The sequence below is a fragment of the Sparus aurata genome, chromosome 16 (assembly GCF_900880675.1).
Source record: "Sparus aurata chromosome 16, fSpaAur1.1, whole genome shotgun sequence".
Taxonomy (NCBI): Eukaryota; Metazoa; Chordata; class Actinopteri; order Spariformes; family Sparidae; genus Sparus; species Sparus aurata.
In genome coordinates, this window is record NC_044202.1 from 3,434,247 (window position 1) to 3,459,232 (window position 24,986).

Here is a 24,986-nt window from a genome sequence, read left to right on the forward strand (position 1 = left end):
CTGCTGCCATCAAACTCTGGCTCCGGCTTCACAGGAGTAATTACAACCAGACCGAGAGAGAAAGAGAGGAGAGAGAGAGGTTCAGTGATTAAAGACGCTTCTTCTTATAAAGCAAACAAACAGAGCATTACTTCACCGTATCGAACGGGTCCGTAGACTCTGTGTGTGTTTACGAAACTGTAATGGAGCAGCTGAACAGCGCTCCCTGCTTGAGTTAGAGACTCCCCAGCTCGCTAAGACAAACGCTCTCCACGTGCGGCGGCAACACCGACCGACCGCCTCCACCTTAAAAGGGAAATATCTGTTAGATTTCATGACTTCTCTCCCTCCGCGTCTCCTCCGTCTCGGCGTATTTGGAGCGACAGTCGGGGCAGCGCGGGAACAACCCTCCGAGGAGTCTGAACACATTGTTTTCTTGGCATCGTAATCAGCCACACACACACTCGGTCAAAGAGAAACACACACTGAGTTTTTTAAACAGTCTTTTTCCCGATGTGTGGTCCTCCTCCCTCCTCCTCCTCCTCCTCCTCCTCCTGCTGCTGCTGCTCCTGAACTCATCTGAGCATGAAAACACCTTCTTCTTCTTCTTCTTCTTCTTCCTCCTCCTGCTGCTGCTGCTGCTGATCCTTCAGCCACAATGACGCTTTTAAAACCCAAAATAGCTGCATGTGTGGATTCTGCAGAGCCGGGGTTCCCGTCTCGTCTCCATGGCGATGGCTGGTTTACTCGCTGACCTTTAGCGACGACGTGCTATCTGCTACGTTTCTGCACGAGATCGCCTGTCAATCACAGCGTCATGAAAGATGGTTTATTGTCTGCTGTCATTATCTACGCTAAAAATACTTATATGTGTTATTTTTTACCATTATGGAGGACGAATTTCCACTGCTAGTTCTATTTTTTTTTGTTCTTTCCGTTTGAAATCCCGGCTCCTTCGTTTGTTTAGGAGAATGCTGCAACACTGTTTTGCTGTGAAGCTCCAGAAATGTTTTGTGGACTACAAAACTTCACGTTTTTGAGTGAACTGTTCCTTTAACAATCAACAAATGTTGTAGAAGCTCAACATACGCTTCAGGTAATCAAAGACGAAGAGAAACCTTCGATCAAAACTGTGATATAATAAAAATTTCACCTCTTTTTTCTTTGATTTCTTTGATATCTAAGTTAACACGACGGTTACACCAAATGAAAATAGGTTTATTATTATTCAATTTTCTTTATTTTGGTCAGTATTGTGGTTTAAAAAACACACACACAGCCAGGAGTTTTTCTTTCTCATTCTCCAAAAACCGACACAGACACGAGAAGTTAAAAAATTCAGCCCCCTTTTCAAATCCAGAAACAACAACAGTGGATATTTGTATTCCAGCCTGAGGTTGATTTACAGCGGCGTCCTGCTCTGTATGCTCAGCAACACGCAGGAATCCCATCCCGTGTCTAATTGGCTGGATGGTATTTCCTCAGCAGAGGGGAGTGGGATTTTCTAGAGAGGAGAGGAGGGAGGTGGAGGGTGGAGGGTGGAGGGTGGAGGGGGAGACCGTGGCAGATACCCCTCAAACCCCCACAGGGCCTGGGGAGGGGGGGTCTGCAGACAGCCCTGCCCTGCATGGATCTGCAGGCGCTGTGGTGGAAAGCGGTTTACCATAACATCTTCTCTCGGTTACACCTGTCAGCTGCCGAGGTTAAGTGAGGAGGGGAGCCTAAATATACTCTCCCGTTGTCGCTGTTTGTTTGGTTTACGTCGGATAACAGAAGCAGGGAGAGGTCGGTCGGCAGGAAACTCATATTCATATTCATAAGACGCGTTCACGGAGGGGAGGTTTTATATTACAGCCGGGATCGGATTCACAAATGAGGCTGACAGCGAGTACAGAATCAGGTTATATATTTTAGGGGTTTTCAAGCAGACGTTTTTCGCACTTTACAACATCTGCTGCTGCTTAAAAATCACTTTGATTTAGCTTTTTTTTTTTTCCCTTTCAGAGTTGGACGAGATCACGTAAGTGTCTGTATCAGCGTCCGACGCTTCCACTCACTTTGTCTGTCGGCAAATTGTTACAGATTTCAGCGAGATTCGCTGGAAACGAAACGAAAAAGAAGTGATTAGGTTTTGGTGGCGATCCAGGAGTTTCCCCCCCTAATGATTTATTTTCTCTTGAGATTTTAAAGGTTTTCGATCTTTTCTCATGAACTTCTCGCTGCGATGATCGTCTGCCACTGTGTGTATTTTGATGCCGATCCAGACGTGGATTAAAATGCTCTGAATACTTTCTATCAGTGAAAAATGAGACGTTTGGAGGACTGTGCAGCCTCTTGATCACACTTTTTCTTTGTGTTTGGACTGAGCATCGGCGTCATACTCCTACACACAACCCCCCCCGCAGCGCTCGGCTCACTTTTCCTCTGACTCCCGGCTCTGAGTTTGCGGGTCGGAGGAGCGTGACTGCGGCTGTGCATCAGCCCGACTTCAGCGCAACAGCAATTAGCCGGAGCAGGACACACTGCGGTGCCGATCGCCGCTGCACGAGGCCCTTCAGCGCTCAGACACCGATCTGGGGAAAAAAAAAGGAGGAGGAGGAGGAGGAGGAGGAGGTCTAATTGTGTAATTGTATAATTTGCCCTCGCTGACGCCTGCGAGCACACAGGCAGATTTCATTACAGATTACACTGGGGCTCTTTGAAGGCACGCTGCCCCGGAGGGCCTGCAGGGACTCAAGGCAAACAGAGTCGGAGGAATGGCGGCCGCGGAGCAGCGTAGCGTGGCCCGGCGTCCGGCTCTCTGCTCTCCTGCCAGGGTAAACAAGGAGGCTGCATAGCTCGGGAGCACAGCACAGCACAGATTAGGCTCTGTTAACATTCCTCCCCCCCGACACACACACACACACACACACACACACACACTGCCCTTTCACTACAGTGTGTACGTCGCTTTCCACACTGCAAAAAGTAGCCGCTTTAATAACTCTGGCTCATCGTGTGAGGGCGGACGGCGGCTCTATCTCCCACCTTTTATTTACTCTCTGTCAGATCTGCGTGAGGTTCAAACTCGCTGCATCTCGCCAGCGAGGTTTTCTCATTTTAAGACGTATTCTGAGTGGTCAGCGGGGAGGAAGTGCCGCACATTCGGTCCAAACCAGAGGAATATTTTCCATTTCGGCTGCATCTCTCATACGTGATGATGTTACTCAGTCAGAGTGCAATACTTTTAGTTACTTTTCTAAAAAAATCAAGATGATGCAACCTTGATTCAAGAGTTATGTGTTAATATTCTACATTCTTGGCAACACAATATGACATTTTCTGCATTTAAATGTCTTAAAATGAGCCTTTTGTTTGTTAGATTGGTTGCTTACATTATCCAAAACATTCACCCCAGAGAACCAACAGAGAAATAAGCTGTATGACATTTATTCAAAGCTGTAACTTCTTTAATTCTCTCGTACACTCCCAGGTTCACTGAGGCAGGTGCTGCTTATTCTGTCTTAATGGAGCTCAGGTTGTATTTTTGCATGAGAACACCTGAATGTTTGGTTGTAGATGTAGCAGACGCCTGAGGCCTTGTCCACACGTACACAGATATTTCTAAAAACCTATTTATTCTATGCATTTTGGACTTTTGTACGTACGTAAACAGCAAGTTAGGTCACTGAAAATTGACTTTTTTTGCGTCTGCAGAATCCAGTTTTTGTCTCATCTTTGTTGAGTTCAGACGCAGTTTCAATAGGGTTGAGATCTGAGAGTAAAACTGGGAAGACGCCGAGGAAACGGACGCAAATTCTGGTGTCACTTCGTACAAACGGGTCGATGATTCCACTTGTGTGCAGCGTCTTTCCCAGAAGGCCTTGGGAGACAGCTGAGTGAGTGTCTGTCTGTCCTCCAGCATCTCTTCCACAGCTCGGAGTGACTCAACTCTTCAGACATTCTCTCCTCTGTGCCACCGCCTCCGTCTCGCTGTCAATCGGCGGATGCTTTCCCTCCCCTCTCCCTCATTAACGTCCCGACTCGTTCACCATCTCCTCGTCTCTCTCTGCGTGCGGACGTGGACGCTCTTTCCGCTCAGCGGCGGGGACTCTCCGCCTGGCCGAGTGGCTCGTCACATGGCTTCCTTCCTGCTACAGCCGGCTAATTAGCGGTGGCTTAGCGGACATTAAGCAGCGATATGGGGTTTAACGTTTCTGGGCTAATCCCTCTGCTTTTGGCCGGGAAATCGGAGCCTCGTATGTCATGAGGTAGACTTACATCCAGAGATTAAGTCTGGCAGTCTGAGGCTATTTACCGGCATTCAGGATGTCTTTCTGTAAGCTGCCGCCGCCGCAGTCGCCGCTGCCACTTCGGCCCGTTCAGAAAACACTCGAAGGCTTTCAGCGCCGCATTCAAACACATTCAGGTCTGTACAGTGCAGGTGTTAAGCTTCTCCACAGCACAAAGACAGCAACAGGAAGCTCTCTGCAGAGCTACTCTCCAGCTTATTCTGCTGCTTTCTCCTGTAAATCTCTCTCGCAGATAAGAGCATCAGCTAAACGCCTCGAGGAGAAACAGGGGGCGCCGCACGAATACAAAGCTAGATTACATTTTTAATCCTGCAACATACAAATGAGCAGAATGCAGGGATTAAATGCCGGAAGTGATCGCGCCAAGGCAAAGAATGCATTCCCTGTGTAACAATAACAACGATCATTGTTCATTTTGGAGTCATAAAACATGAGACTCAGATAAACGATGAGGTGATTGTTGATCTACGGCTGCGACTGAGCTCTTGTTTTTCCAGGCAGCAGCTTCACTAACAGTTGTTCCTCGTTTTTTTTTAACGATCCGTCTCTCTCAGCGCTCCTCCTGCACGCTGTCATCAGCAACAACTGCCTCATTAACATACACATTTCTTCCTTTCTTACAGCGAGATGGAAAAAGCAGAAGCTCCCTTGAACTTCTTCACACCTTCTGCATCAACAGACGTCTCAAACACTTGAAGGGAAACGCCTTTTTGGGGGGTTTTGACATGATGTCTTCACTTAAAAGCTCTTTTTAATGCATTTTTGGGGCATTTTTTGCTTTATTTTGAGAGTAGAAAGAGGTGTAACCCTCGGTAACTGTAATCTCTCCATCCAACCCACTTTCTTTGAGATCCTCAGTTCCTGACTCTCTATCGCTTCATCTCTACTCCATCTCTCTCTCAGACTGTTTGCGCCTCACCTTCTGGCGGAGACGCTCTCCGTCTCCCCGGAGTGATGCCGGCTGACAGAACAGAGCGTGTTAAGCGCACGCAGCTGGCAGAAGCCGTCCGTCGTCGCTCTTTGTTCACCTGCACCTGAACTCCTCTGCGAATGCCAAAACAGCTCGCATCGCCGCAGAGCGCTGAGAGAGGATGGAACCCGCCGGAGACGGCAGCCGCTTCTCATCTGCGGCACCAAGTTTGGTGCTCCGGGGAGACGCTTTTAATGTGAGCACAGCGAGACAGAGAGCGCTTATAACAGCCATACAATTCCAATTACAGATAGAAAACTCCTAATCAGTTCCATAAATCCAATAAAAGTCACGTAATTGCCGATAAAAAGCTCCTTTCTGAGCAATCCTGCGGCTCCTGCAGACAGAATCCTTCATCACAGCGACGAGTGAAACGAGTCCGAACTCTGAAATGCAGATTAACTGTTGACATGAACAAACTGAAGAGAACATTTCTGTCTCACAAGCGGACTGCGGGACTGAAATAAAGACTTTACTCTCGCTTGTCACCATGTGATTAGGTTAACTGATCATTCAGGGTTACAGCAGCAACAGAGGAAACCAGGGATCACTTTCTATCTGAACAGCACAATAAGTGCCTGAACATTAAGTTTCATTTTTGGCCCACACAGGTAAAAAGTTTGAGCGCTCCTGCACGTAACGTCTTTAAGGACTGTTTTGCTTTTGTTTGTCTTCCCTTATATTGGATTTCCATCCAGCTGGATCTCAGTTTATCGTCACTAAGTGATCACGGCCACTAAAACCTGGACTAAGTAAGCGGTTGTGATTAGTTTAGCGGATCGATCCGCTTGCAGCTCTTGCAGCAAATCCGTAGCAGAAGTTTAATCTTCGTCACTATAAACACATTCACAGCAGCGTGGGAGGCAGGTGCTGCACATTAAGCTTAACGACGCAGTTCACGGCGCCTTAATGGAAGTCAGGTTGTATTTTTGACTTGAGAAACACGTGAATGCTTCGTGTTTAAGTGGTGAGACGACCGACAGCTGGAGGACGCTTTGTTCTGTTTTCAGAAGGGTTGAATTTTGAGATTTCAACGACAACTTCTGCAAAAATACGCTGAAATTAAGGCTTTGAGAGGTTGCTGGTTCCACACAAGGTTGTTCATCACGACACCAAACAGCAGTGTTATCTACTGATGTTAGTCAAATAGTAGTAATTGAGAATTCACCATTTCCATTACCTGCATCTTCTGGGTCTTCGTCGTAATCTTCATCATCACCGGACGACAGCGAATCTGAAAAAGGAAGCAGAAACACGGCGGAGTTAGTTGAATCTGCAAGTCGTTCATCTGGACGACTTCTTCATTCGAACACAATGTCTCTATTGTTTAAACCACTCGACCCGATGACCATCAGATAACACGGAGATCACATCCGTAAAGCTCGTCGAGTTAATTATTTCGTGCACGACGAGCGGCAAATAAAGAGAGAGAGGGAGAAAAAACAACACAAAGCTGGAGTTCTGTGCATGTCAAACGCCCGGCGGAGCTTAAATGGTGTGTGTTCGCAAACACGATTAGACGAATGTACACACAGACACACACACACACACACACACACACACACACACACGCTGGCATATGCATGAATGCGTATTGAAACTGACTCTGCTCATTGAGAAACTCATGAATGAGTCCACAGTTCTCTGCAGCGTGGCGGCTCGCTCGCATGTTGCAACCAAAACATTTCCACAGATGTTAAAAATGAGAGGGTCATTAGTGCTGCTCGCGTGAGTGTGTGTTTTCACATGTGCATGAACACACACACACACACACACACACACACACACACACGGCCTACAACAACAACTCTATCTGTGCAACACACGCTAACTCTTTAGCGTAACAGTCGGCGTGTCAGGCGACGTCTGGGCCTAATGACTCTCCAGCAGCAGATAGGACTGTTTAGATTCGAACGTATCACACGTTTCCACGCCGTCGTAATTATTTTTCGATGTGACCTTGACGCTTTCAGGGTTCAGCGCCGCAGGTCTGGTTAATGAGAGCCAGCTGTTACCTCAACAGCCGCGGTGAGCTCAAACTGCTCCTGAAACTCCTGACTAGCAGGTTTTGGCTTCTTATAATTCGACTCCTCTCTGCTAACGCGGCGCAGCTCAGCGGAGAGGAGCTCATTTTACTCACGTTACGGTCCAGACTGACTTTAATGTCGGTGAGTGATTACTGAAGCTGGCAACTGTGGACACGTAGCCTGTGTTTGTTGCAGTTAGTGCTGTTAGCATGTCTCATTATCTCTTACATTGTCAGTCTCGAGCAGCTGTTGCACGAAAGGCGCCACATTTTTGTTTCATATCGTCTGGAAAGTTTATCTTCCAGACGTTTACAGCAACGCTAGCAACTCTGTACGGCTGCACTCGAGCTAAATGCGACCATGCTTTGCTAAGCGTTTACTTGCATGCTAACATTTTATTAGCGCTAAACACAAAGTAGAGTTGAGGCAGTTTTTGTTTTGCAGGTAATCGGTCATAAAATAAGTCTAAGTCGTGGACTCAGCCGACCATCAGATGGACATTCTTGAAGTCACACCGCTAATTTGGCTAAAAAACCAATAACTTCATCCATAAATATAGAACAACACTCGCTGGAGTCCATCAGTCAATCGAGGTGATCAGATACGCTTCCAGCAACTCCAGATTTATTGTTTCAGTTTAAGACAACTTTTTGGGATATACAAACAAAGACAAATACGCTCACACTGTCCTGATTGCAGGAGTGCACAGTTGAAGTCAGTCTTAAATCAGTCAATCTTTATTTTCTCTTACATTTTTTGATAAATTAAGCAACCATTTCTGGACGTTTGCGGCAGGACGGGGACTTTGTATGCAATCTGCTGCTCAAACAAAAGTGAAGAGAGCAAAAAACAAGGCTCAACTTGAAACAATGGATTCTCTGATCAACTGCTGACTGATGCCAAAGACTCTCAGTAAATTTGGAAACAATTAAAATACTATTTGTTTTTGCTAAAAACTGAATTATAACCGACATATTTCACCAGTTTTCTGTCTACAAGAAGTTCTCTGATCGCCCTCCAGATATTCATGTTGCATTTACAAAAAATTTAAACACAATTTCATGTTGCTAATAACTTCTTTCACCCCCCTCACATTACAGCCGCCGTGTGTGTGTGTGTGTGTGTGTGTGTGTGTGTGTGTGTGTGTGTACAACACGAGCCGGCCGCTCTGCGCCGTCTGGACGCCGTCCAGGTGCTAAATCTGATACCGCTCCTAAATATCTGACACCTTACTCAAATATTTGAGGAAAAAACACAATAGTCCGTGTGTGTTTTAGACGGCGCTGAGCGTCTGTGTTTAGAGTGGAGGGAGGAGAACAGGATATTGCCGCCACACACTGTCAAAAGTCTGATTCACAAGTAATTTAAACATGTTCGGAGCGTTAAAATGATCTGAAGCGCCTGACAACGGGCCGCGGTGGATCCGCTCGCTGCACAGGTTTCTCTCCTGAGATGGAAGCGAGTGCAGTTATTCCACCTCAGTGGGTGATGTTTAAAGCAGAGCATGACTTGGACAAGATGGATGTTTTCCTCATTTTGAATCGGTGATGTGGGGAGAGAGTGTTTGCATGTGTCCTCCCGGCAAAGTCTGGAGATGATCTGTGAGTCCAGGAGGAGAAGCTGTCCACCTCTGATCAGCGCTGGAAAAGGCCATTTTCTCGCCGGCTTGCAGCCAAACACATGCATCAATATGTGTGTGTGTGTGTGTGTGTGTGTGTGTGTGTGTGTGTGTGAGGAGGTGGGGGGGTTGAGTTGAGAGGGAGCGAACTCTCTCATTTCTTGCCACCCCATCTGTTTCCAATGATGAAATGTTTCGAGCTAATTGCTTTCTAATTAGTTGTCAATAACAGGCTCAGCTGGTGTCCATGAGTTTAACAGGGGGGAAAAAAAAAAAAAAGCCGGCAAGTCTTTAAAGCTACTGCTCGCTGACACACACACACACACACACACACACACACACACCCCTCCTGAATTCCTATTAGAGCTCTGTTTGCATCACACACTTGTTTAAGACTTTACTCATCCCCCCTCATACGATAATGAATTCCACCTTTGACTGTGCATCAGGAGGGAAATCTGTGTGAAACTTGGCCGGTGGAAGTCTGAGCCGGTGTGATGCTGTGTGTGTAACTGTGTGTGTGTGTGTAACTGTGTGTGTGTGTGTGCAGCTTTGGCAGGCAGCTATCCAGGAGCTGAAACCGAACAGGAGGAGAAAAATAATAGGACTTTTGCTCCCGAGCTATAAGTTTTCACCGCTCGTTTTCTCTCGAGCCGTTATGAAAAGCCGTCGTGTCGAGACGTCGCGGCTGTAAGTGCTCCGCTTTGTTTATTCACAGGAAATACTTTGATTCTCGGTTGTCTGTCAAACGGGCGGGAAAAAAACAGAAGTCGAAGCAGGTTGATTTTTACTGAGAGCTCCACACGGTGCAGCCAGAGTGTCTGTTTGCATTGGAGCTCTGCTGCCGACTCCAGTATCTTTAACAATGAGCGTGTCCTCGGTTTCATATTCTATTCAAATGCCACTGAAAATGTGATTTCTTTTGTGAACTCTTATGTAAGATTCGTCATTAGATTATGCAGATAATATCCATGTGAAGGGAGAGAAAGAAGAAGAAGCCATTTCTGATTCCTGGCGAATGAAACTGCTGCACTGAAAGTATTTTCTTCTTGGAAATCTCCATAAAAGTTGACCCTCTTCATTGGCTCGCGACCACTTAAATCCAAAGTTATGGCGTTAGTAGACTGTTAAGTAAACAGCTGAAGTTTGTGCCTGTTTTCTCTTTCAGATTCTTTAATTTGAGGCATTTTTAGTGGATTTAAGAGGTAGAAGTAACCAGATTCCCGTCATTATAAAGAAAAATAATGGAGCTTCAATGATGAATCAATTGTGTGTCATGCAACGCAGCCACTGGAGGCAATTAGATTAGATTATTAGATTTCATGCAGCTTCCTCTGGAGCCACAAAACGTTTTAGTTACCCTTCAAATATGAATATTTTCTGGTTTCTTTGACTCGAAACTGAATATCTTTGTGTTGTGGACAAAACAAGACATTTGCGGACGTCATCTTGGACTTTGTGAAACGCTGATTGTGTCCGTCAGGGTTTCTCTCACCTGTCACCCGGATGGTGTAGTTGCTGAGCAGCGTGTTGCTGTGGGCGAGCCGGCACGAGTAGACGCCCGAGTCCTCGTACGACACGTTGATGATGCGCAGCATCCTCTGGCCGAGCCGCGTCCGGTTGCCAGGCACCAGCCCGGCGCCGTCTTTGAACCAGACGACGGGCTCCGAGTGGTCCTCCAGGTCACATGACATTTCCAGGGTGTCCCCCATGCCCAGAACATAGTCCTCCAGGAAGGCTGTCTCGCTGGACACAGAGTCTGCAGAAGAGAAGACACAGAAGAACGATTTAATACAACATTTCTGTGAATTCAATACATAATGCAAGGTGAGCAATTTGTTCCCGTCAGCAATGTTCACAATGTTCAGGCAGCTTTTCTACCTGTAAAAGTATCTTTTCTCCTCACTGGTGTAAATATTGTAATAATGAAAGGTTTAAGATTTTGTGTAAACACCTTCTTCCTTATTCCACAACGCAATTAAAGCCAAACTCAGTCATAGAGTTTTCTCAGTCTAAGAAAAGATCCTTCTGAAACAAAGAGGCAGTGATGCTGAATTAGCCGTTGGCGAGCTATCAGCTAATCTGCCTCTGGAAGGCAGGAAAGTGAAACTTTTTCTTCCAGCATAAAGATGGAGACAGATCACGGCTGTGTGGAAATGAACCTCCCTCCTCTCCTCCTCCCTCCTCTCCTCCTCTCCTCCTCCCTCCTCTCCTCCTCTCCTCCTCTTCTACCTTCCCTGTCAAACACCAGCTCATTTACTCCAGGAGCTCCGTGTGCCAGCCCGGTCCGAGCCAGGGAAAAATCAACATGTTTACAAGCTTCACTAAGGATGCCGGCCTCGGCTGAAGATGGAGGGACACGTCTGGATAAATAAACAGTGGGAGCCCTTGTGTATCCTCTTGTCCCCCCCGTCTGAGGTGTCATCTCGTCCAGACTTCAATTACGCATCACGGCCGTCAGGGAGAGACGAGAAAGACGACCTCATGCACGCTCTGGCGACGGTGCGAGGGAACGCCACGATGTGCACAAACAGAGACGTGCGCATATTTCACACAACAAACAAGCGCTGTGAAAGTCTTTCAACGAGCTGCTCGGGCAACAGTGTACACAACACACACTTGTTTGCACACACGAATGCACACGCACCCACCCATGGGAACGACTGAATGAGGTGTGTTAAGAGGGAGATTTATGATGGCAAACACACCCACTGTTGACCCGCGGAAAAGGCCAGCGGCCTCTGGACGAGCGGTGGACTAGAACAAAGAAAGCCTCGAACTCTGATTAGGAAATTGGAGTTGAGAGGCAAGGTTGAAATCAGGAGCTGCCCAGACGAGACAATCTTCACGGGGAATACATAATAGGTGCTCTAAATTATAGATGGGCCCTTTCAAAGTGAGGCAAGCTGCTCGTGCGGACAAGCGCGAGCCGAGGAGACGAACGCAGACAGACAGCGGAGCTGTTTGTGCGGGAGAAGCAGCAGGTAACGCCGCCAGAGCGCCTTTGAAACACGTGCGTCTGTCGGCAGATCGTCGGTAATCCAAAGTCAAACTACAGAGGGAGCGCTCGACGCTGAAGTGAAGGGAGTAAAACCTGGAGATTCAACGTTCAAGAAAATATTAAAGATCAGACAAAGACGACAGAAGAACAAACACAGCTGAGAACTAAGATCATTTTTGCACCAAAATTTTAATCCAGTTACTCAAAGATTTGTTGGACTTTGCAGCCTGGACGTGGAAACATTTCTGACCTCTAAATCAGCTTATTGGAACATCTGAAGAGCTTATTTCATCTTGGATATAAAACCCGAACATGCAAAGTAAAGTGTAACAGCATTTAGATAAATGTAGCCGTAAAAACAGACACACCTTCCTCAGACATAAACTGCAGTTCAGTCTGTAAAAACAGAACCAGTAGCTCTGATTTGTATTCGGGTCCATTACTCGTGTGTGTCTGTGTGTGTGTGTGCGCAGTGAAAAACACATATGAACCACTCAAAATGTCTTCTTCTTCTGCCTGTTTCATCTCAGCCCTGAACGCTTCAGACATGCTTAAAGACTTTCTCTTCTGTGCTGCGGCTCTTTAAAAGAAAGTGAACTGAATGGATGAGTTGTGAATTGTTTTCTCTGTTTTATTACACCCATTAAAAAAAAAAAAAACTACTGGAGATGTTAAAGTCAAGTTATACGCTGTGCTGTTTCTCCGCGCAGCCTCTGGCTCTGACAACGATATTTACAGCACTTTTTTTTTTTTTTTTTTTTTACTTCTAAAGCAAAAAAGGCCCATTCAGGAGAAGAAAAACAGCGAGGCGACGGTGCACGGAGCATAAATCCAGCCCCAGCATGAATGGGGGCTTGCTACTTTTGTGTATTACTCATGACCTCTGTGAAAGAAAAGGAGAAAATCAGTCTTAGAATATCTTCAGGTCTTAAACATGAGGAATTGGGCTTTATGGGGTAGATATAGTAATCTCCAGAGACTCATAGCTCACTTCAGCTTTATGGAGCCCCGGCTCTCGAGCTCAAACCTCCTCTGGCAGCTGTGAATGAGCAGCAGCAGCAGCAGCAGCACCGTCGACTGACTGACTGTTTCTTTGTATTAGGTGCATATTTCTGGCTTAAAGGGTTAGTTCCCCTCCATTACAAAACCATATTCTCTCACTTACACTTAACAGTGTCTAACCAGGCAGGTAGTTTGTGTTTTATGTGCTAAAGTTTTGAAATATTTCTTTTATCCCTTTTTGCAGATAGTTTGGGTAAGATGACTCTATTAAGCTAGGAGCTCAAAGTTATTCTATAAGTTATATTTGTAGAAATCTTGTAAACATCCTGACAGTAGTAAAAAAAATCTGATTTCCTGACAAGTCACTGTGCATGACAGAAATCTAGTTGGATAATATTAGCACAAAGCACACCGCCCCTGAGCCAAAGATCAGAGCTACAATTGCAACAACACACACCTTTAGTGGCTTAACATTAAATCAAATTCCCTGACAAATCATTGTGCATGACTGAGATCTAGTTGGATAACATTAGCACAAAACACACAGCCCCTGAGCCACGGTGGCAATGACACACACCTTTATTGGCTAACATTAGCACAAAGCAAGCAGCCCCTGAGCCCAAATAAAAAGACCTACTGCAGCAGCGACATTTTCCGTTAGCGGCTACTGATAGCACAAGGCACACTGCCCCTGAGCCACAGTTGCAACAAGACACACCTTTAGCGGCAAACATTAGCACAAAGCACACCGCCCCTGAGCCCAAATACAAAAACCTACTGCAGCAGCACCATACTCCCTTAAGGGCTAATGGTAGCACAAAGCAAACAGCCCCTGAGCCCAAATACAAAGACCTACTGCAGCAGCACCATACTCCCTTAAGGGCTAATGGTAGCACAAAGCAAGCAGCCCCTGAGCCCAAATACAAAGACCTACTGCAGCAGCGACATTTTCCGTTAGCGGCTACTGATAGCACAAGGCACACTGCCCCTGAGCTAAAGACCAGAGCCACAGTTGCAACAACACACACCTTTAGCGGCAAAAATTAGCACAAAGCAAGAAGCCCCTGAGCCCAAATACAAAGACCTACTGCAGCAGCAACACACTCCTTTAGGGGCTAATGATAGCACAAAGCACACCGCCCCTGGGTTGAAGAACAGACCCTGAACTGAGCTAAGCCAGCAAGCACAAAGAACACACCTACAGCAGTAAGAAACAACTGTTACTAACATGTATGTGACTGGGGCTTATAACAGAGAAGTTAATTTATGTATTTATTCGATAAAAAATGCTAAGAGGCTTCGTTGAACATGGCGAACAAGCTGCTAACACATCTCCCAGCTGTCGACCAGGACCTAAGGGGCAGTGACTGGCGGTGACTGTTTTTCAGTGGGATACTTTCAAACTGTATTTTCAAAGTGAAGTATGTGGCACAAAATAAGCCTGCGTTGCACAAATCGGTTATTATTCTCTACATTACACGTGTATTTAAAGCACACTGTGGCCCGTGTGAGAGTGGGGAATATGGATAAGACATTGCAGTTTATTTAATTAGAGTTTGTTAATAGCAGTGCAGAGAAACGCATTTGTATGATGCTGTTATAAAAGGAATAGTTTCTCTTTGATCCAGGGAGACGAGATGGGGAGGAACCGCCTGGATGTTTACCCTGCCAGCGGCTCAACAAACGCAATTTACTGAAAGAAGGAAACAAAACAAAAGATAAACCTCTCGTACATTAAAAAAAAAACTCTATTTCTCAGGTGTCACACAAAAGAGCAAAGCCTCTTTCTGTGGTCACCGTCAATGACAAAATATCTGCTCCTGCTTCAGATCCGACACTTTGAAATGCAGATTTTGAACGTGGAGAAAAAAGGGGAAGCTGCTTTGAATAAAAGTGGATTTGGTTTGAAAGGCTTCACTTTGTGCCGCTGCACAACCTTTCAGGACGGATCGAGCGACCACTGAGCTTCGGCGGAGACCGAGGCCGCCGTGTTGGGAACGTCCTGTAACGTACAGTCACGGGTTTGATCACACTGACAGGAGACACTTCTTTGAAATCGTGCTCGTGTAAAATGTGTCGCAGAGAAATATGCACAGAGAGGGATTCATGATTAGTAAGTGAGCATTTTTAAACTCCTGAAAAGAAAATTCCAGCTGCTGCGTGTCCGGCTGTGGGTGAATGTGAAACTGGCCGTTACTCGGTCACCTTCCTCTGCATGTGAGCAAAGGTTAAAAAAACCCAAAGCTGCCACTGAGCGGAGTGCTGGAATCAAACCGGGCCAGTCGTGGTTCTGAACATCTGACAGTGAGGGATGATGGAAAGACTGGAATTAGGTCCATATTTTGACCTTTTAAAAGCAACCCAGAATCTCCAGCTGCACTTTGTCGCCAACTACTTTGGTACTTGATTCTTTGTCTTCGAGTCATTTTCAAAGATAAAACTCTCTGATTCCAGCGTGCAGCAACACGTGTGCGGCCATTAACCCGTTTACCACGGAGCATGTGAACACATCCGATGATCAGGAAGTGGCATCTGGACGCTTGAGCGACAGTTGAAGCTCCCAAAACAAGTCAGACAGCAGCTTTGCATATCCAAACACAGCAGTAACTCACACAGAACGGCTCGATTCTGCACTATGACAGATTTTTACGGCTCCTCAGACTCGGTAGGATGAAAACATAAATGTGCAGCAGAGACTGAGTTTAATCGAACACACAAACAAATAAAAACGACTGTCGATGTGGCTGCGGTCAGAGAAGAATCTGCACGGCCACAAATGACAAACGGCCTCGTTTGTTGTCGTGGCGGTCCGGCAGATACAGCGTGAGTTCGAGATGACTGCGTCCCACTTCAGCTGCACTGATGTCACAAAGAGAAATTCCTGCACACACACACACACACACACACACACACACACACACACACACACACACACTCTGTTGGTGTGTGTGTGATTAAAAGCACCGATTCAAAGGCTTGGCTGCTTAAATCTCTTTGTTCTCTGACGAACCTGTTTGATATAAAAGCAGCTCATGAATTAATCAGAGCCCGAAGTGATTCTGACGAAGCAGATAAATGAGAGCTCAGCTGCGGGTTGTTCTGGTTGCCGTCCGGCCCTCATATCAACATCTAGACGTTCCCGCTGTTCTCGTCCGGTGCCGGCATGTGTGAGCTATCGGCTGCCTGGAGTGTGTGTGTGATGGTGTGTGTGTGTGTGTGTGTGAGGGGGTGGGAGCGCTCTTTGCCGGAACCTGGAGCCAGCTGGAAGCAATGTGTGATATGTACTCTTTGAGTGTGTGTGTGTGTAAATGTGGGTTTTGATATATGTGTGTGTGTATCTGTGATTGTAAGTGACGAGCTGTGTGTGTGTGTGTGTGTGTGTGTGTGTGTGTGTGCAGTACAGGCTGGACAGTCACTCCATAAATCAAGGGGCCCCTGCCCTCCTGGCCCTTCCGACCCTCTCGGCTCAATATCATAACAAATAGCCCTTCAGAATAATATAAAGTCTCTCTTTGAGATACGGCGTCCGCCGCCGCGCCGCGCACAAGACTCCATCTTTTCTCTCTCTGCGTCTGAAGAGGTTTATTTATCCTCTACAAACTTCTCCAGGGGCCGGCGGGCAGGCTGTGGCCCTGGGGATAAAAAGACCTCTTTATGTGGGCAGCCTTTCCACGCCTGCACACACACACACACTCCGACACACACTGAGTGAGGGATCGCGTAGACCCGGCGCCACGGCTGCTGTCGTATCAGGTCACAGGAGGGAATATGGATGACGGCATTACGAGGGCTTTCACTTCTTTACAACGCCGTCTGTAGACTGATCGAGCTGCTGCATTCACATCAGTGACTCAATGAATGAATTACCTGATTAAACATGTTTGCTTTGTTAAGTAGGGTTCTTTAGAGGGACTTTCTGCTAATTTGCTAACTGATTCAACTTCAATTTGGCGGCAAAAAAAGGCCTTGATCCAAGGAGAAAGTGATTTTAAGGAGAGTTTTATTATTTTCTGATGAACTCTTGCAGTTATTTATATGAAATATGTGTCAGATGCATCAGCAGAGGATGGCAAATTGGCAAAACTCACTCACTTACATCTGCTACAAGGTGATATCTAGATAAATCTGGCTAACGTTGACTATTTTAAGCTAATGGTCGCACCAGAGCAATCATGACTGCAGCAGGAAAACACCTGAGTGTGCTGAATTACGATTATACAAGGGACATTTGTATAAAATTGTTATTATTTCACTTTGTTGGAATGAAAACAGAGCTAACAAAAGAGCCAAGTTGTCATAAATTGTCATTTAGAAACATTTCCTGAAGAGCCGGAGACACACAGACAGACAGACGGACCGGTTGGCTGTCAGACGAAGAGACATGTTTGGTTTCTTCTTCTTCGTCTTCACATTTTCAGCTTTGTGAGCATCTCTTGAATATATTCATCCCTCTGACATCACTTCCTGAGCGTTTGACGTGAAGGTTTTTGAGTTCACAGCAGGTTAAAAATGGAAAAAACAACTCCGACAACAACGAGATGATTGTGCATCTCGACTCCATTCGTACATTCCCTGACGCGTCTCCCTCTTTAGAATTCAGCGAGGAGAGTGTTTTTCTGGGGCGTCAGTAAACAACTTAATCACGACATCACCGTCTGCAGTTTGATGAATTCATTTTCTGCTCTGGAGGAGAGAAACGCAGAGTTTTCATCTGTGCTGTGTGCTGAAACCTGCGGGTCTTCAATTACACCAGAGATCCTCAGAAAGAACTTTTTTGCCAATTTGGTATCCTCCAAACTTCCCACAGACTCTCCAGACTGATTTACGACGCTGTTTCACAATGACGTCTCCTCTTTTTTTCGGCCGGGCTGCTTTGCATAAAGACGTATCCCCGCAGGTTCGAACAGGCCGACGAGAAGACGGATCATAAAGAGTAAAAAGATTACAAGACTCTCTTTCTTCAGGGGAGCTTAACGGGTACTTTTACCGAGTCTGGTAGAAAAGCAGCGACACATGCCTTTTTAAAACCATATCTGCACTTAGAGCGCTTTTGAAAAGCGATGAATTCCAGATGGGCCGGTGGAGACATTCATCTTCATCAAGCTTCCCTTTTGTCCTCCTCCTCCTCCTCGCCGCTCCGAGCTAATAATAATACAACAAGACCACGTTTCCAACATCTGCAGGGCGCGCTGCCGCCTCGCCAGCAGGAAAACAATCCGCCGATAAATGGGCTTTTTTATTGCAGGTAATTAGCCGTTTGCTTCCACTACTGAAAGCGACTGGACTCAAATACGTTCCACATTTCCGTGATCACTTACAGTATGTCTGCACACATGTTGGTCTGAGTTCATCTGTGTGTATTTCTGCAGCGAAAACAGCTCATATGTTCAAATTAATCATATGCATGCTGACTTTAAAGGTTAGTCCAGTTTATCACAACTTATTTTCTTAGTTTCTCAGTTATGGCTCTAATTGCTAGTGGCTACGATAGCGTAGAAGGCTAATCGCTGAGATCTGGACGTGTGGCAGTGTCGCAAAAACAACAAAACCAACACGGGCGGTGCGATAATCACGCCTGGGTTTAAAAATGAGGCTTTGTAAGTTTTGCTTAGCAACAAGTGCCAATAACAGGATGACGATTGATTTTAAAATGTAGCCTATTAGTAGCATAAATACCTCTGCAGCTACGTAGCATCATGAAATGAATGCATGAAATATGAATCGATTATCATACAGACAGACTGTGTGAGCTCCACTAACAACCAACACGACGAGTAAGATTTATCGAGAAAGCTTTAAAAATAATAAATAAAAGTTGTGTTAATAAGAGATGATGTCCTCCACAGCAGCCCGTCTGCTCGCTGCGTCCCGCCAGCAGAATTCTTTTACTTGCTGCTTCCTATGCGAGAAAAAACCGGACCGGCTGCCAACCGTTTGGCACACTCACCACCCCCTCAGACAAGCCAGCATCACATGACCTTCAAACAGGATCTGTGGAGCCCACCCCGCCCACCAGCACCAGCACCAGCACCACCTCCACCTCCACCGCATCACCCAACTCCCTCCTCCCCATAAAGAGCACATTTCTCTTCCTCCATTTCACAGCTATGTCACTTGTAAATCCTGCTCGTCCGGGAGAAAAACCCCCCTCTTCTTCTTCCTCACCCCCCTCTTCTTCTTCTTCTTCTTCTTCTCTTTTCTGCGATGTGCAGTGAAAACCCCTCTAATCTCTGTTTAATATGGTTTGGCCGGATGTAAATACCTTCGGACAATGCCCTTAATCTGGGCCAGCCTGACAACCTCACACCGTTTGGTGGAGAAGCCTGCCAGGAGGAGATGGAGAGAAAAGAGGGATGGCTCGGCGGAGATCAAGGTGGAGAGGAGAAAAGAGGGGAGAAGGGGGAGCGAGGACGGGAGGCGGAGGGAGGGTTTCCCCCAGCTTGTTGCCTCTATTCTTCTCCGAGCTGAGCCGCGCTTTATCAAAAGAGCCTCTAAAATCAAGTTAAGGATAGACGTTGCCTCTAAACATCCCGCCCCGGCCTGTGCCAGCCTCACCCTCCCTCCCTCCTCCTCCCCTCCGCTCGGCTGCGCTAATGAGCATCGGAAGCTACTGTACGTCCAGAGCATCTTGGCAGCGCCCAATCGTCTTTGCTCCTTTCACACCCCGCATCATCGCCCCCTCCTCCTCCACCTGCCCTCCATCCCTCCAGCCTCAGAATAGGGCCTGGGTTTGGTCCATGGTAATTGTCATTCCAAAGACGAACTGGCCTAGTTTCAATTCAACAGACAAGTGTAAGAAGCTTCGGCCTCACAAAAGCCAGGATGTCTGCGAAGTGTGTGTGTGGGGCTACTATACAACATAATTACACTTCCCCCACAAACACGGAGGAACCAATCCGATTAGAAGGCGGCTTGTCGGATCTCAGAATTTGGACGTCGAAGCGGCTTTTACCTAATTTTGCCCCGAACAAAGACGGCGGAGGAGATATTTCAGGAGTCAGCTGTGCAGTGTATTGATTTAAGGCCGCTCCGGGACTTCACACGTGGACTTTGGAGGGAAAAACTGATGCTCGGTCAGCACAACTGTTTCCTGAGAGCCCTGCTGAATCAGGGAGGTGATCAGAAAAAAGACAAAAAAAAGCACAAATGGGGGCAGGAGCGGAACAAAGTTTGTCCTGGATATGAAGAAGCACAGAACTAAGGAACAAAAGGAGGCGACTGAAATCCAGTAATCTTCCACAGCGGGTGTTTTCTGATGACGTAATCTACGATGCAGCAGGTTCAGGTGAAAAACAAACGAGTGTAGCGAGTCAAGATGTGTCCTCTGTAGGTTGAGATCTGAGAAATGTTGTTATATTTAGTTAATTTCCTGGAAATCCGATGGATAGGAATGTGTGTTTTTTTGCTAATCTGGGGATTTAAATACCTTAAAAATCAAAATAAGTCAGAAATAGACATAATTTCTACCATAAAACACTGATATAACCAAACACAAGTTGCACAAATTCAAAGTTTGACGTCCAGGATTTTAATGATCGAGTGTTTCTCAAAGTTCAAAGTCTGAATGACAAGAAACAGCTGATGGAAACCGTCCCTGAACACACTGACGCAGCACTCCTGATTGAAACGTTAAACTTTGACCTCTGTTGACCCCGACCTCTCAGCGTGGCAAGTGTACCCCCACCCACACACACTGACACACACACACACACAACTTTTGATTCTCTCCAGCTGGGACGACCTGCCCCCACAAATAACGTGGTGGGCTTGTGATAGTGTGTGTGAGGCGACAAAGACATCAGTGTCATGGAGTGCATCAATGTAAAAGCCTCCTGGTGTCTTTCAGGCTCTGACACACACTTTTGTTAACAGACAAGCGTTTCTTCAGGCTCTGAAACATCATTTATACCCTCTGAATCCCAAACTTCCAGCGTGAATGTATAAACTGTTTGATCGGACGACGAGGGTCTGTCGGTGGAGGTGTGTGTGCGTCCCCAGGTTGAGGATCAGCGGGACGTAAAAGCGTTTACTGCTCTGTTTACGACGCTGTTTATTAGTGCGGTGGGACCGCGCGGGTCCGTCTCTCTCTCTCTACGTGAAACCTGCTGCTGGTCTCGGCTGCCATGTGCTTCTGATCACCCACACAACGCTTCCTGTGGCTACCGAACAACCAACCACCGCACTCTTCCTCCATCTTCCACCGACTCTGTCTTGAGGAGAAGAGAGAGAGCAGAGATGACATTGTTGCTGGCAGTAATAGACTCCCCCGGGTCTGAGCACAGCGAACGCACGACTGGTGTGTTAAGTGTGTTTGCTTATGAGAGCAGGACGCGAGCAGGAAAGCCTGTAATCCCATCATCCCTCCCTCCTCCTGCTCCCCTCCAGGATCTGCCTTCACTTACAGCACAGAGAGGAGCGTCTGTCGGGGGGGGGGGGGGAGAAGAAGGGAGGAACAACTGGAGCACAGTTGTCCTGAGACGTCTAACGCAAGACATCTATACCAGCGCTGCAGCTCAGACCTCCTGCAGCAGAGTCGGCATGAAGCAACTCCAATCAACTTCACATTTCATATTCCAAATGTCATAAAAAAAAATCTGCAATGCTGATGTGTCTCAGGAGACACGGCGTTAGCAGTGCTAACTAGTTAGCCGTGCACCCCGCAGGTACCCGGACAGCCCGACGTCTCCATGGTAACCACTTTAGTAACCAGGGTGACGCTCTGCCATTCATTAAAGAGTCAATGGAGTTTTTCGCTAAAGCAGCACAATGCAACAGTATAGAGCCGCGACGCATGACAATGTTCGGCCGCTCGGCTATTCAGGCGCCGCCAACGTGCCACCGAGCAAAGCGCCCGTACTTGACTCCCAACCGCTGCGGAGAAGGCAGCTCATTGGCTGGCGGTTCGACGCCGCAGAGTAGAACAATCGATTGGTGACATTTTGTTGTTTTTATGGCTGCAGGAACTCAACTGGACAGTTCAGTTATCTGCAGCCATGAAATGTAACCAAGTACTTTTACTCAAGCAATTCTTACGTCTACCACTCCACCAACTTCAGTCACTTGTTACTTTGCAGATCTGCATATTTTACATTTTATTTATCGGTAATCAGGTTAAAAAAACGCTGATTTCAGATTATCAGAACATCATTTCTATTCCTGGATTGATCCTACAGTCAACAAAATGACAGAAATGTGTGAAAAATGACCCCAAACTCAAAACTATTCAATTCAAAATAATATAAATGAGAGAAAATCAGCAAACGCTCAAATTTGACAAGTTGGAACCACAGAATATTTAACATTTGCGGTCATTTTTGGTCAGTTTGGGCCCTACAAACGCCTCAGCTAACAAAATCTACAACCTCTTGCTGCTGAGTTATTTTTTCCAGCTCTTGTTGAGTTTCGTTTTCGTCGGATGAGTCTGAGCTCTCCGTCGTGGACGTCTGGTTAGAGGCCCGAGCATCAGCAGGGTGAAGCTCCCGAAAGTGGAGTTCAACCATTTCATCAGTGTCACCGCGGCTTCATCCCATCAGTAATGGAGTTCGACGAGAGGTTAGAAGATGACACCGCGACCCCTTTTAAGACGTCTGCTACGGGAGTGGTGCTCTGAGAGGAAAGTAGAGGGCTCTTTCCCTGGATGAACTGAAACCATCACGAGGTCAAAAGTAATCAAATGTTTTCAGATTCTGACTTTCGCAGTGAAGATAAATCGCCAGCGATGAGGACAAAGTTGTCGAACGAGGAAAAAATGTAGCAAACGACCAGATACACCGCGCTAAAAATAACACTTCATGTGAATTCTAGAAAAAAAACACAAACCCGTCCTGGGTTGTTCTGAAGAACCAAACCTCGACCCAGCTCGACTGTCAGCGTTCTGTTAGCCTCTCTCTCTCTCTTTCTGTTCTTTCCAGGGGGGGAGAGAAAAAGAAAAAGACAGAGAGAGAGAACTTCCATTACGCTCTGCAGACGGTACAAGGGTTTATTATTTTAGCTCTCCTGGCAAAATAACACGGAGGGGGGGAGCGAGGAGGTGAGGAGGGGCGGGGGGGAGACGTGGGAGGGATGGAAGCTGAGTTTTCGGTTACAATATCAGATGTGTCAGCTCGGCCTGGATGTGGGGGGGCTTTAAACAGAAGCGCATGTTGAGGTGAGGGAGCAAGTAGAGAGGAGGAGGTTAGCACAGATGATGGATCAACCGGCTGAGGGAAGAGAGGGAAAGGAGTCATTACACAGACGCTTTGGCAATACTGTGCTTAATTATGGTCGAGCTAATAAAGCTCATTTGAATTTGTCCTGGCAAGAGACAAAGAAGACGAGGAGGGACGAGAGATGGATGGAGGGATGGAGGGAGGGATGGAGGAAGAGTCGGAGCGAGCAGATGTGCGACCACAAGGGAAGGAGAGAGGAGGAAGAAGATGAAAGAGACACACTCGCGAGCAAAGGAGGGAAACACACACACACACACACTCCTACACACTCTCTCTTCCCCCCAACACACACACACATCGAACGCTGCCGGTTGGCTCCCTGTTTCCATTCACAGAAATGTAAATGGGGCACAGCCGAGCCAGACAGGACGGCCCAGCTCCCGGTTAGCGGTCAGAGAGAAGCAGCGAGAGTGTCGGAGATTAGTTTAGATGTTAAATATTTAACGTCGGACATGTGATTTTAACACGGTTTACTAGCAGAAGGGGTAGAAACAACTGTGCACGTCAGGATGAAGAGAAAAAAACAGGAAGACAGAATAAGTGTGCGTGTGGATGAGCGCTAAAAGATAATTGATAATTACAGGAAATTTGATCATTATAATTGGACCAGTCATGCAAAGAATGCAGCTTCACGATAAGTGGGAATTCACACTGGAAATTGCATTAGCGGAGCAGTCCGTGAAGTCCAGTTTCATCAGCTTAAAAGATAATAAAAATGCCTCAACATCGCAAGGAGGGATCGAGATAGAGGGATGTTGGTTTGTGAAGTTGATAACACAAAAATTACTGATCAGATTTCAACGACAGTTGGATAGAAGATGCGTCTCAGCCCAGAATAGCGCCTGTTAACTTTGGGTACAGATCTGGAAAAAGGAAATCTCAGTGACTAATGGATCTTGATGGATACAAGTAGCCGGTATCAGTCGATTCCCAGCTTGTGACACTATGAGACAGCATTTCACAACTCTACAAAGTTGTCACAGTGATATTTTTTTTTACGTTTGTCACTCTGACCGACAGGTAAACAGTTGAAATCAGCCATCATAGCTCTTTGCCAGATGGCATCGCATTGCATTGTGGCAAAAAGTTGAGCCTGCTTTGACTTTTTTCTTTTTCTTTTTTTTTTGTGCCCGCTGCCAGACAACCCTGTGTTTTATTACTGGAGCCCTCTGTGTTCACACCCTCTCTGCATCAAGGCCCTGCGGTCTCATTTAAATAAATCGGGCTGTGTGAGGAGAAAACAGGAAAACAGTAGAGAAAACCAACAACGGGTGATAGGGAGACTGTTTGTGTGGTTCTGTGCGGTTCTGTGTGGTTCTGTGTGACAGTTGGGGTGCAGAGGGGGCTGAGTGATGGGTGGGACGGATCCAGCCTGGATTGTCTCTCTTTCTCTGCCTTTGTGTGTGTGCATGTGAGTGTGTGTGTGTGTGTGTGTGTGTGTGTGTGTTGGACTCCGTACAGCTCGGCAACACAACCTGCCATCTGTTTGCCTCTGCCAGCAACAAAATACACTCTTCCAATGGGGTTTGGCTGAACACACACACACACACACACATGCAAACATGTTTACACATGCATGAGGACAAGTGAACATTGGCTCTGTTTTCGCAATCACCATCCATCACAATGATTCAGTTAAAATTATGCAATTATACCAATGGAAGCCATAAATCCAGGTGTCAGCCAGCGAGAGAGAGAAGGGGGGAGAGAGGAGGGAGAGAGGAGGGAGAGAGACATTGGGAAATAATGAAAAAGAGGCAGAGAGAGAGAGAGAAAGTGACGGATGAAAGGAGACATGTAACTTTCAATAAAACACCATCAACCAGTCACTTCACAGCGCAATAATATTTTGTCAGATTGACTGCAGCTCCAGCTGACGAACCTCCTCC

At 46.6% G+C, this 24,986-nt stretch overlaps 1 protein-coding gene across 11 annotated transcripts in view; it reads right to left on the bottom strand.

Annotated features, from left to right (window-relative positions):
• The window catches only part of fgfr3 (fibroblast growth factor receptor 3), a 72,328-nt gene that overhangs the window by 34,894 nt on the left and 12,448 nt on the right, over window positions 1-24,986 (bottom strand). For 9 of the 11 annotated variants that reach the window (XM_030391286.1, XM_030444055.1, XM_030391283.1 and 6 more), the window contains exons 3-4: window positions 10,382-10,645; window positions 6,410-6,475 (exon numbers count right to left, since the gene is read on the bottom strand). In XM_030391286.1, coding sequence (XP_030247146.1) covers window positions 6,410-6,475; window positions 10,382-10,645 — 330 coding nt within the window. The remainder of the gene's footprint in view (window positions 1-6,409; window positions 6,476-10,381; window positions 10,646-24,986) is intronic. The other 2 variants (XM_030391284.1, XM_030391280.1) reach the window with 1 other exon arrangement.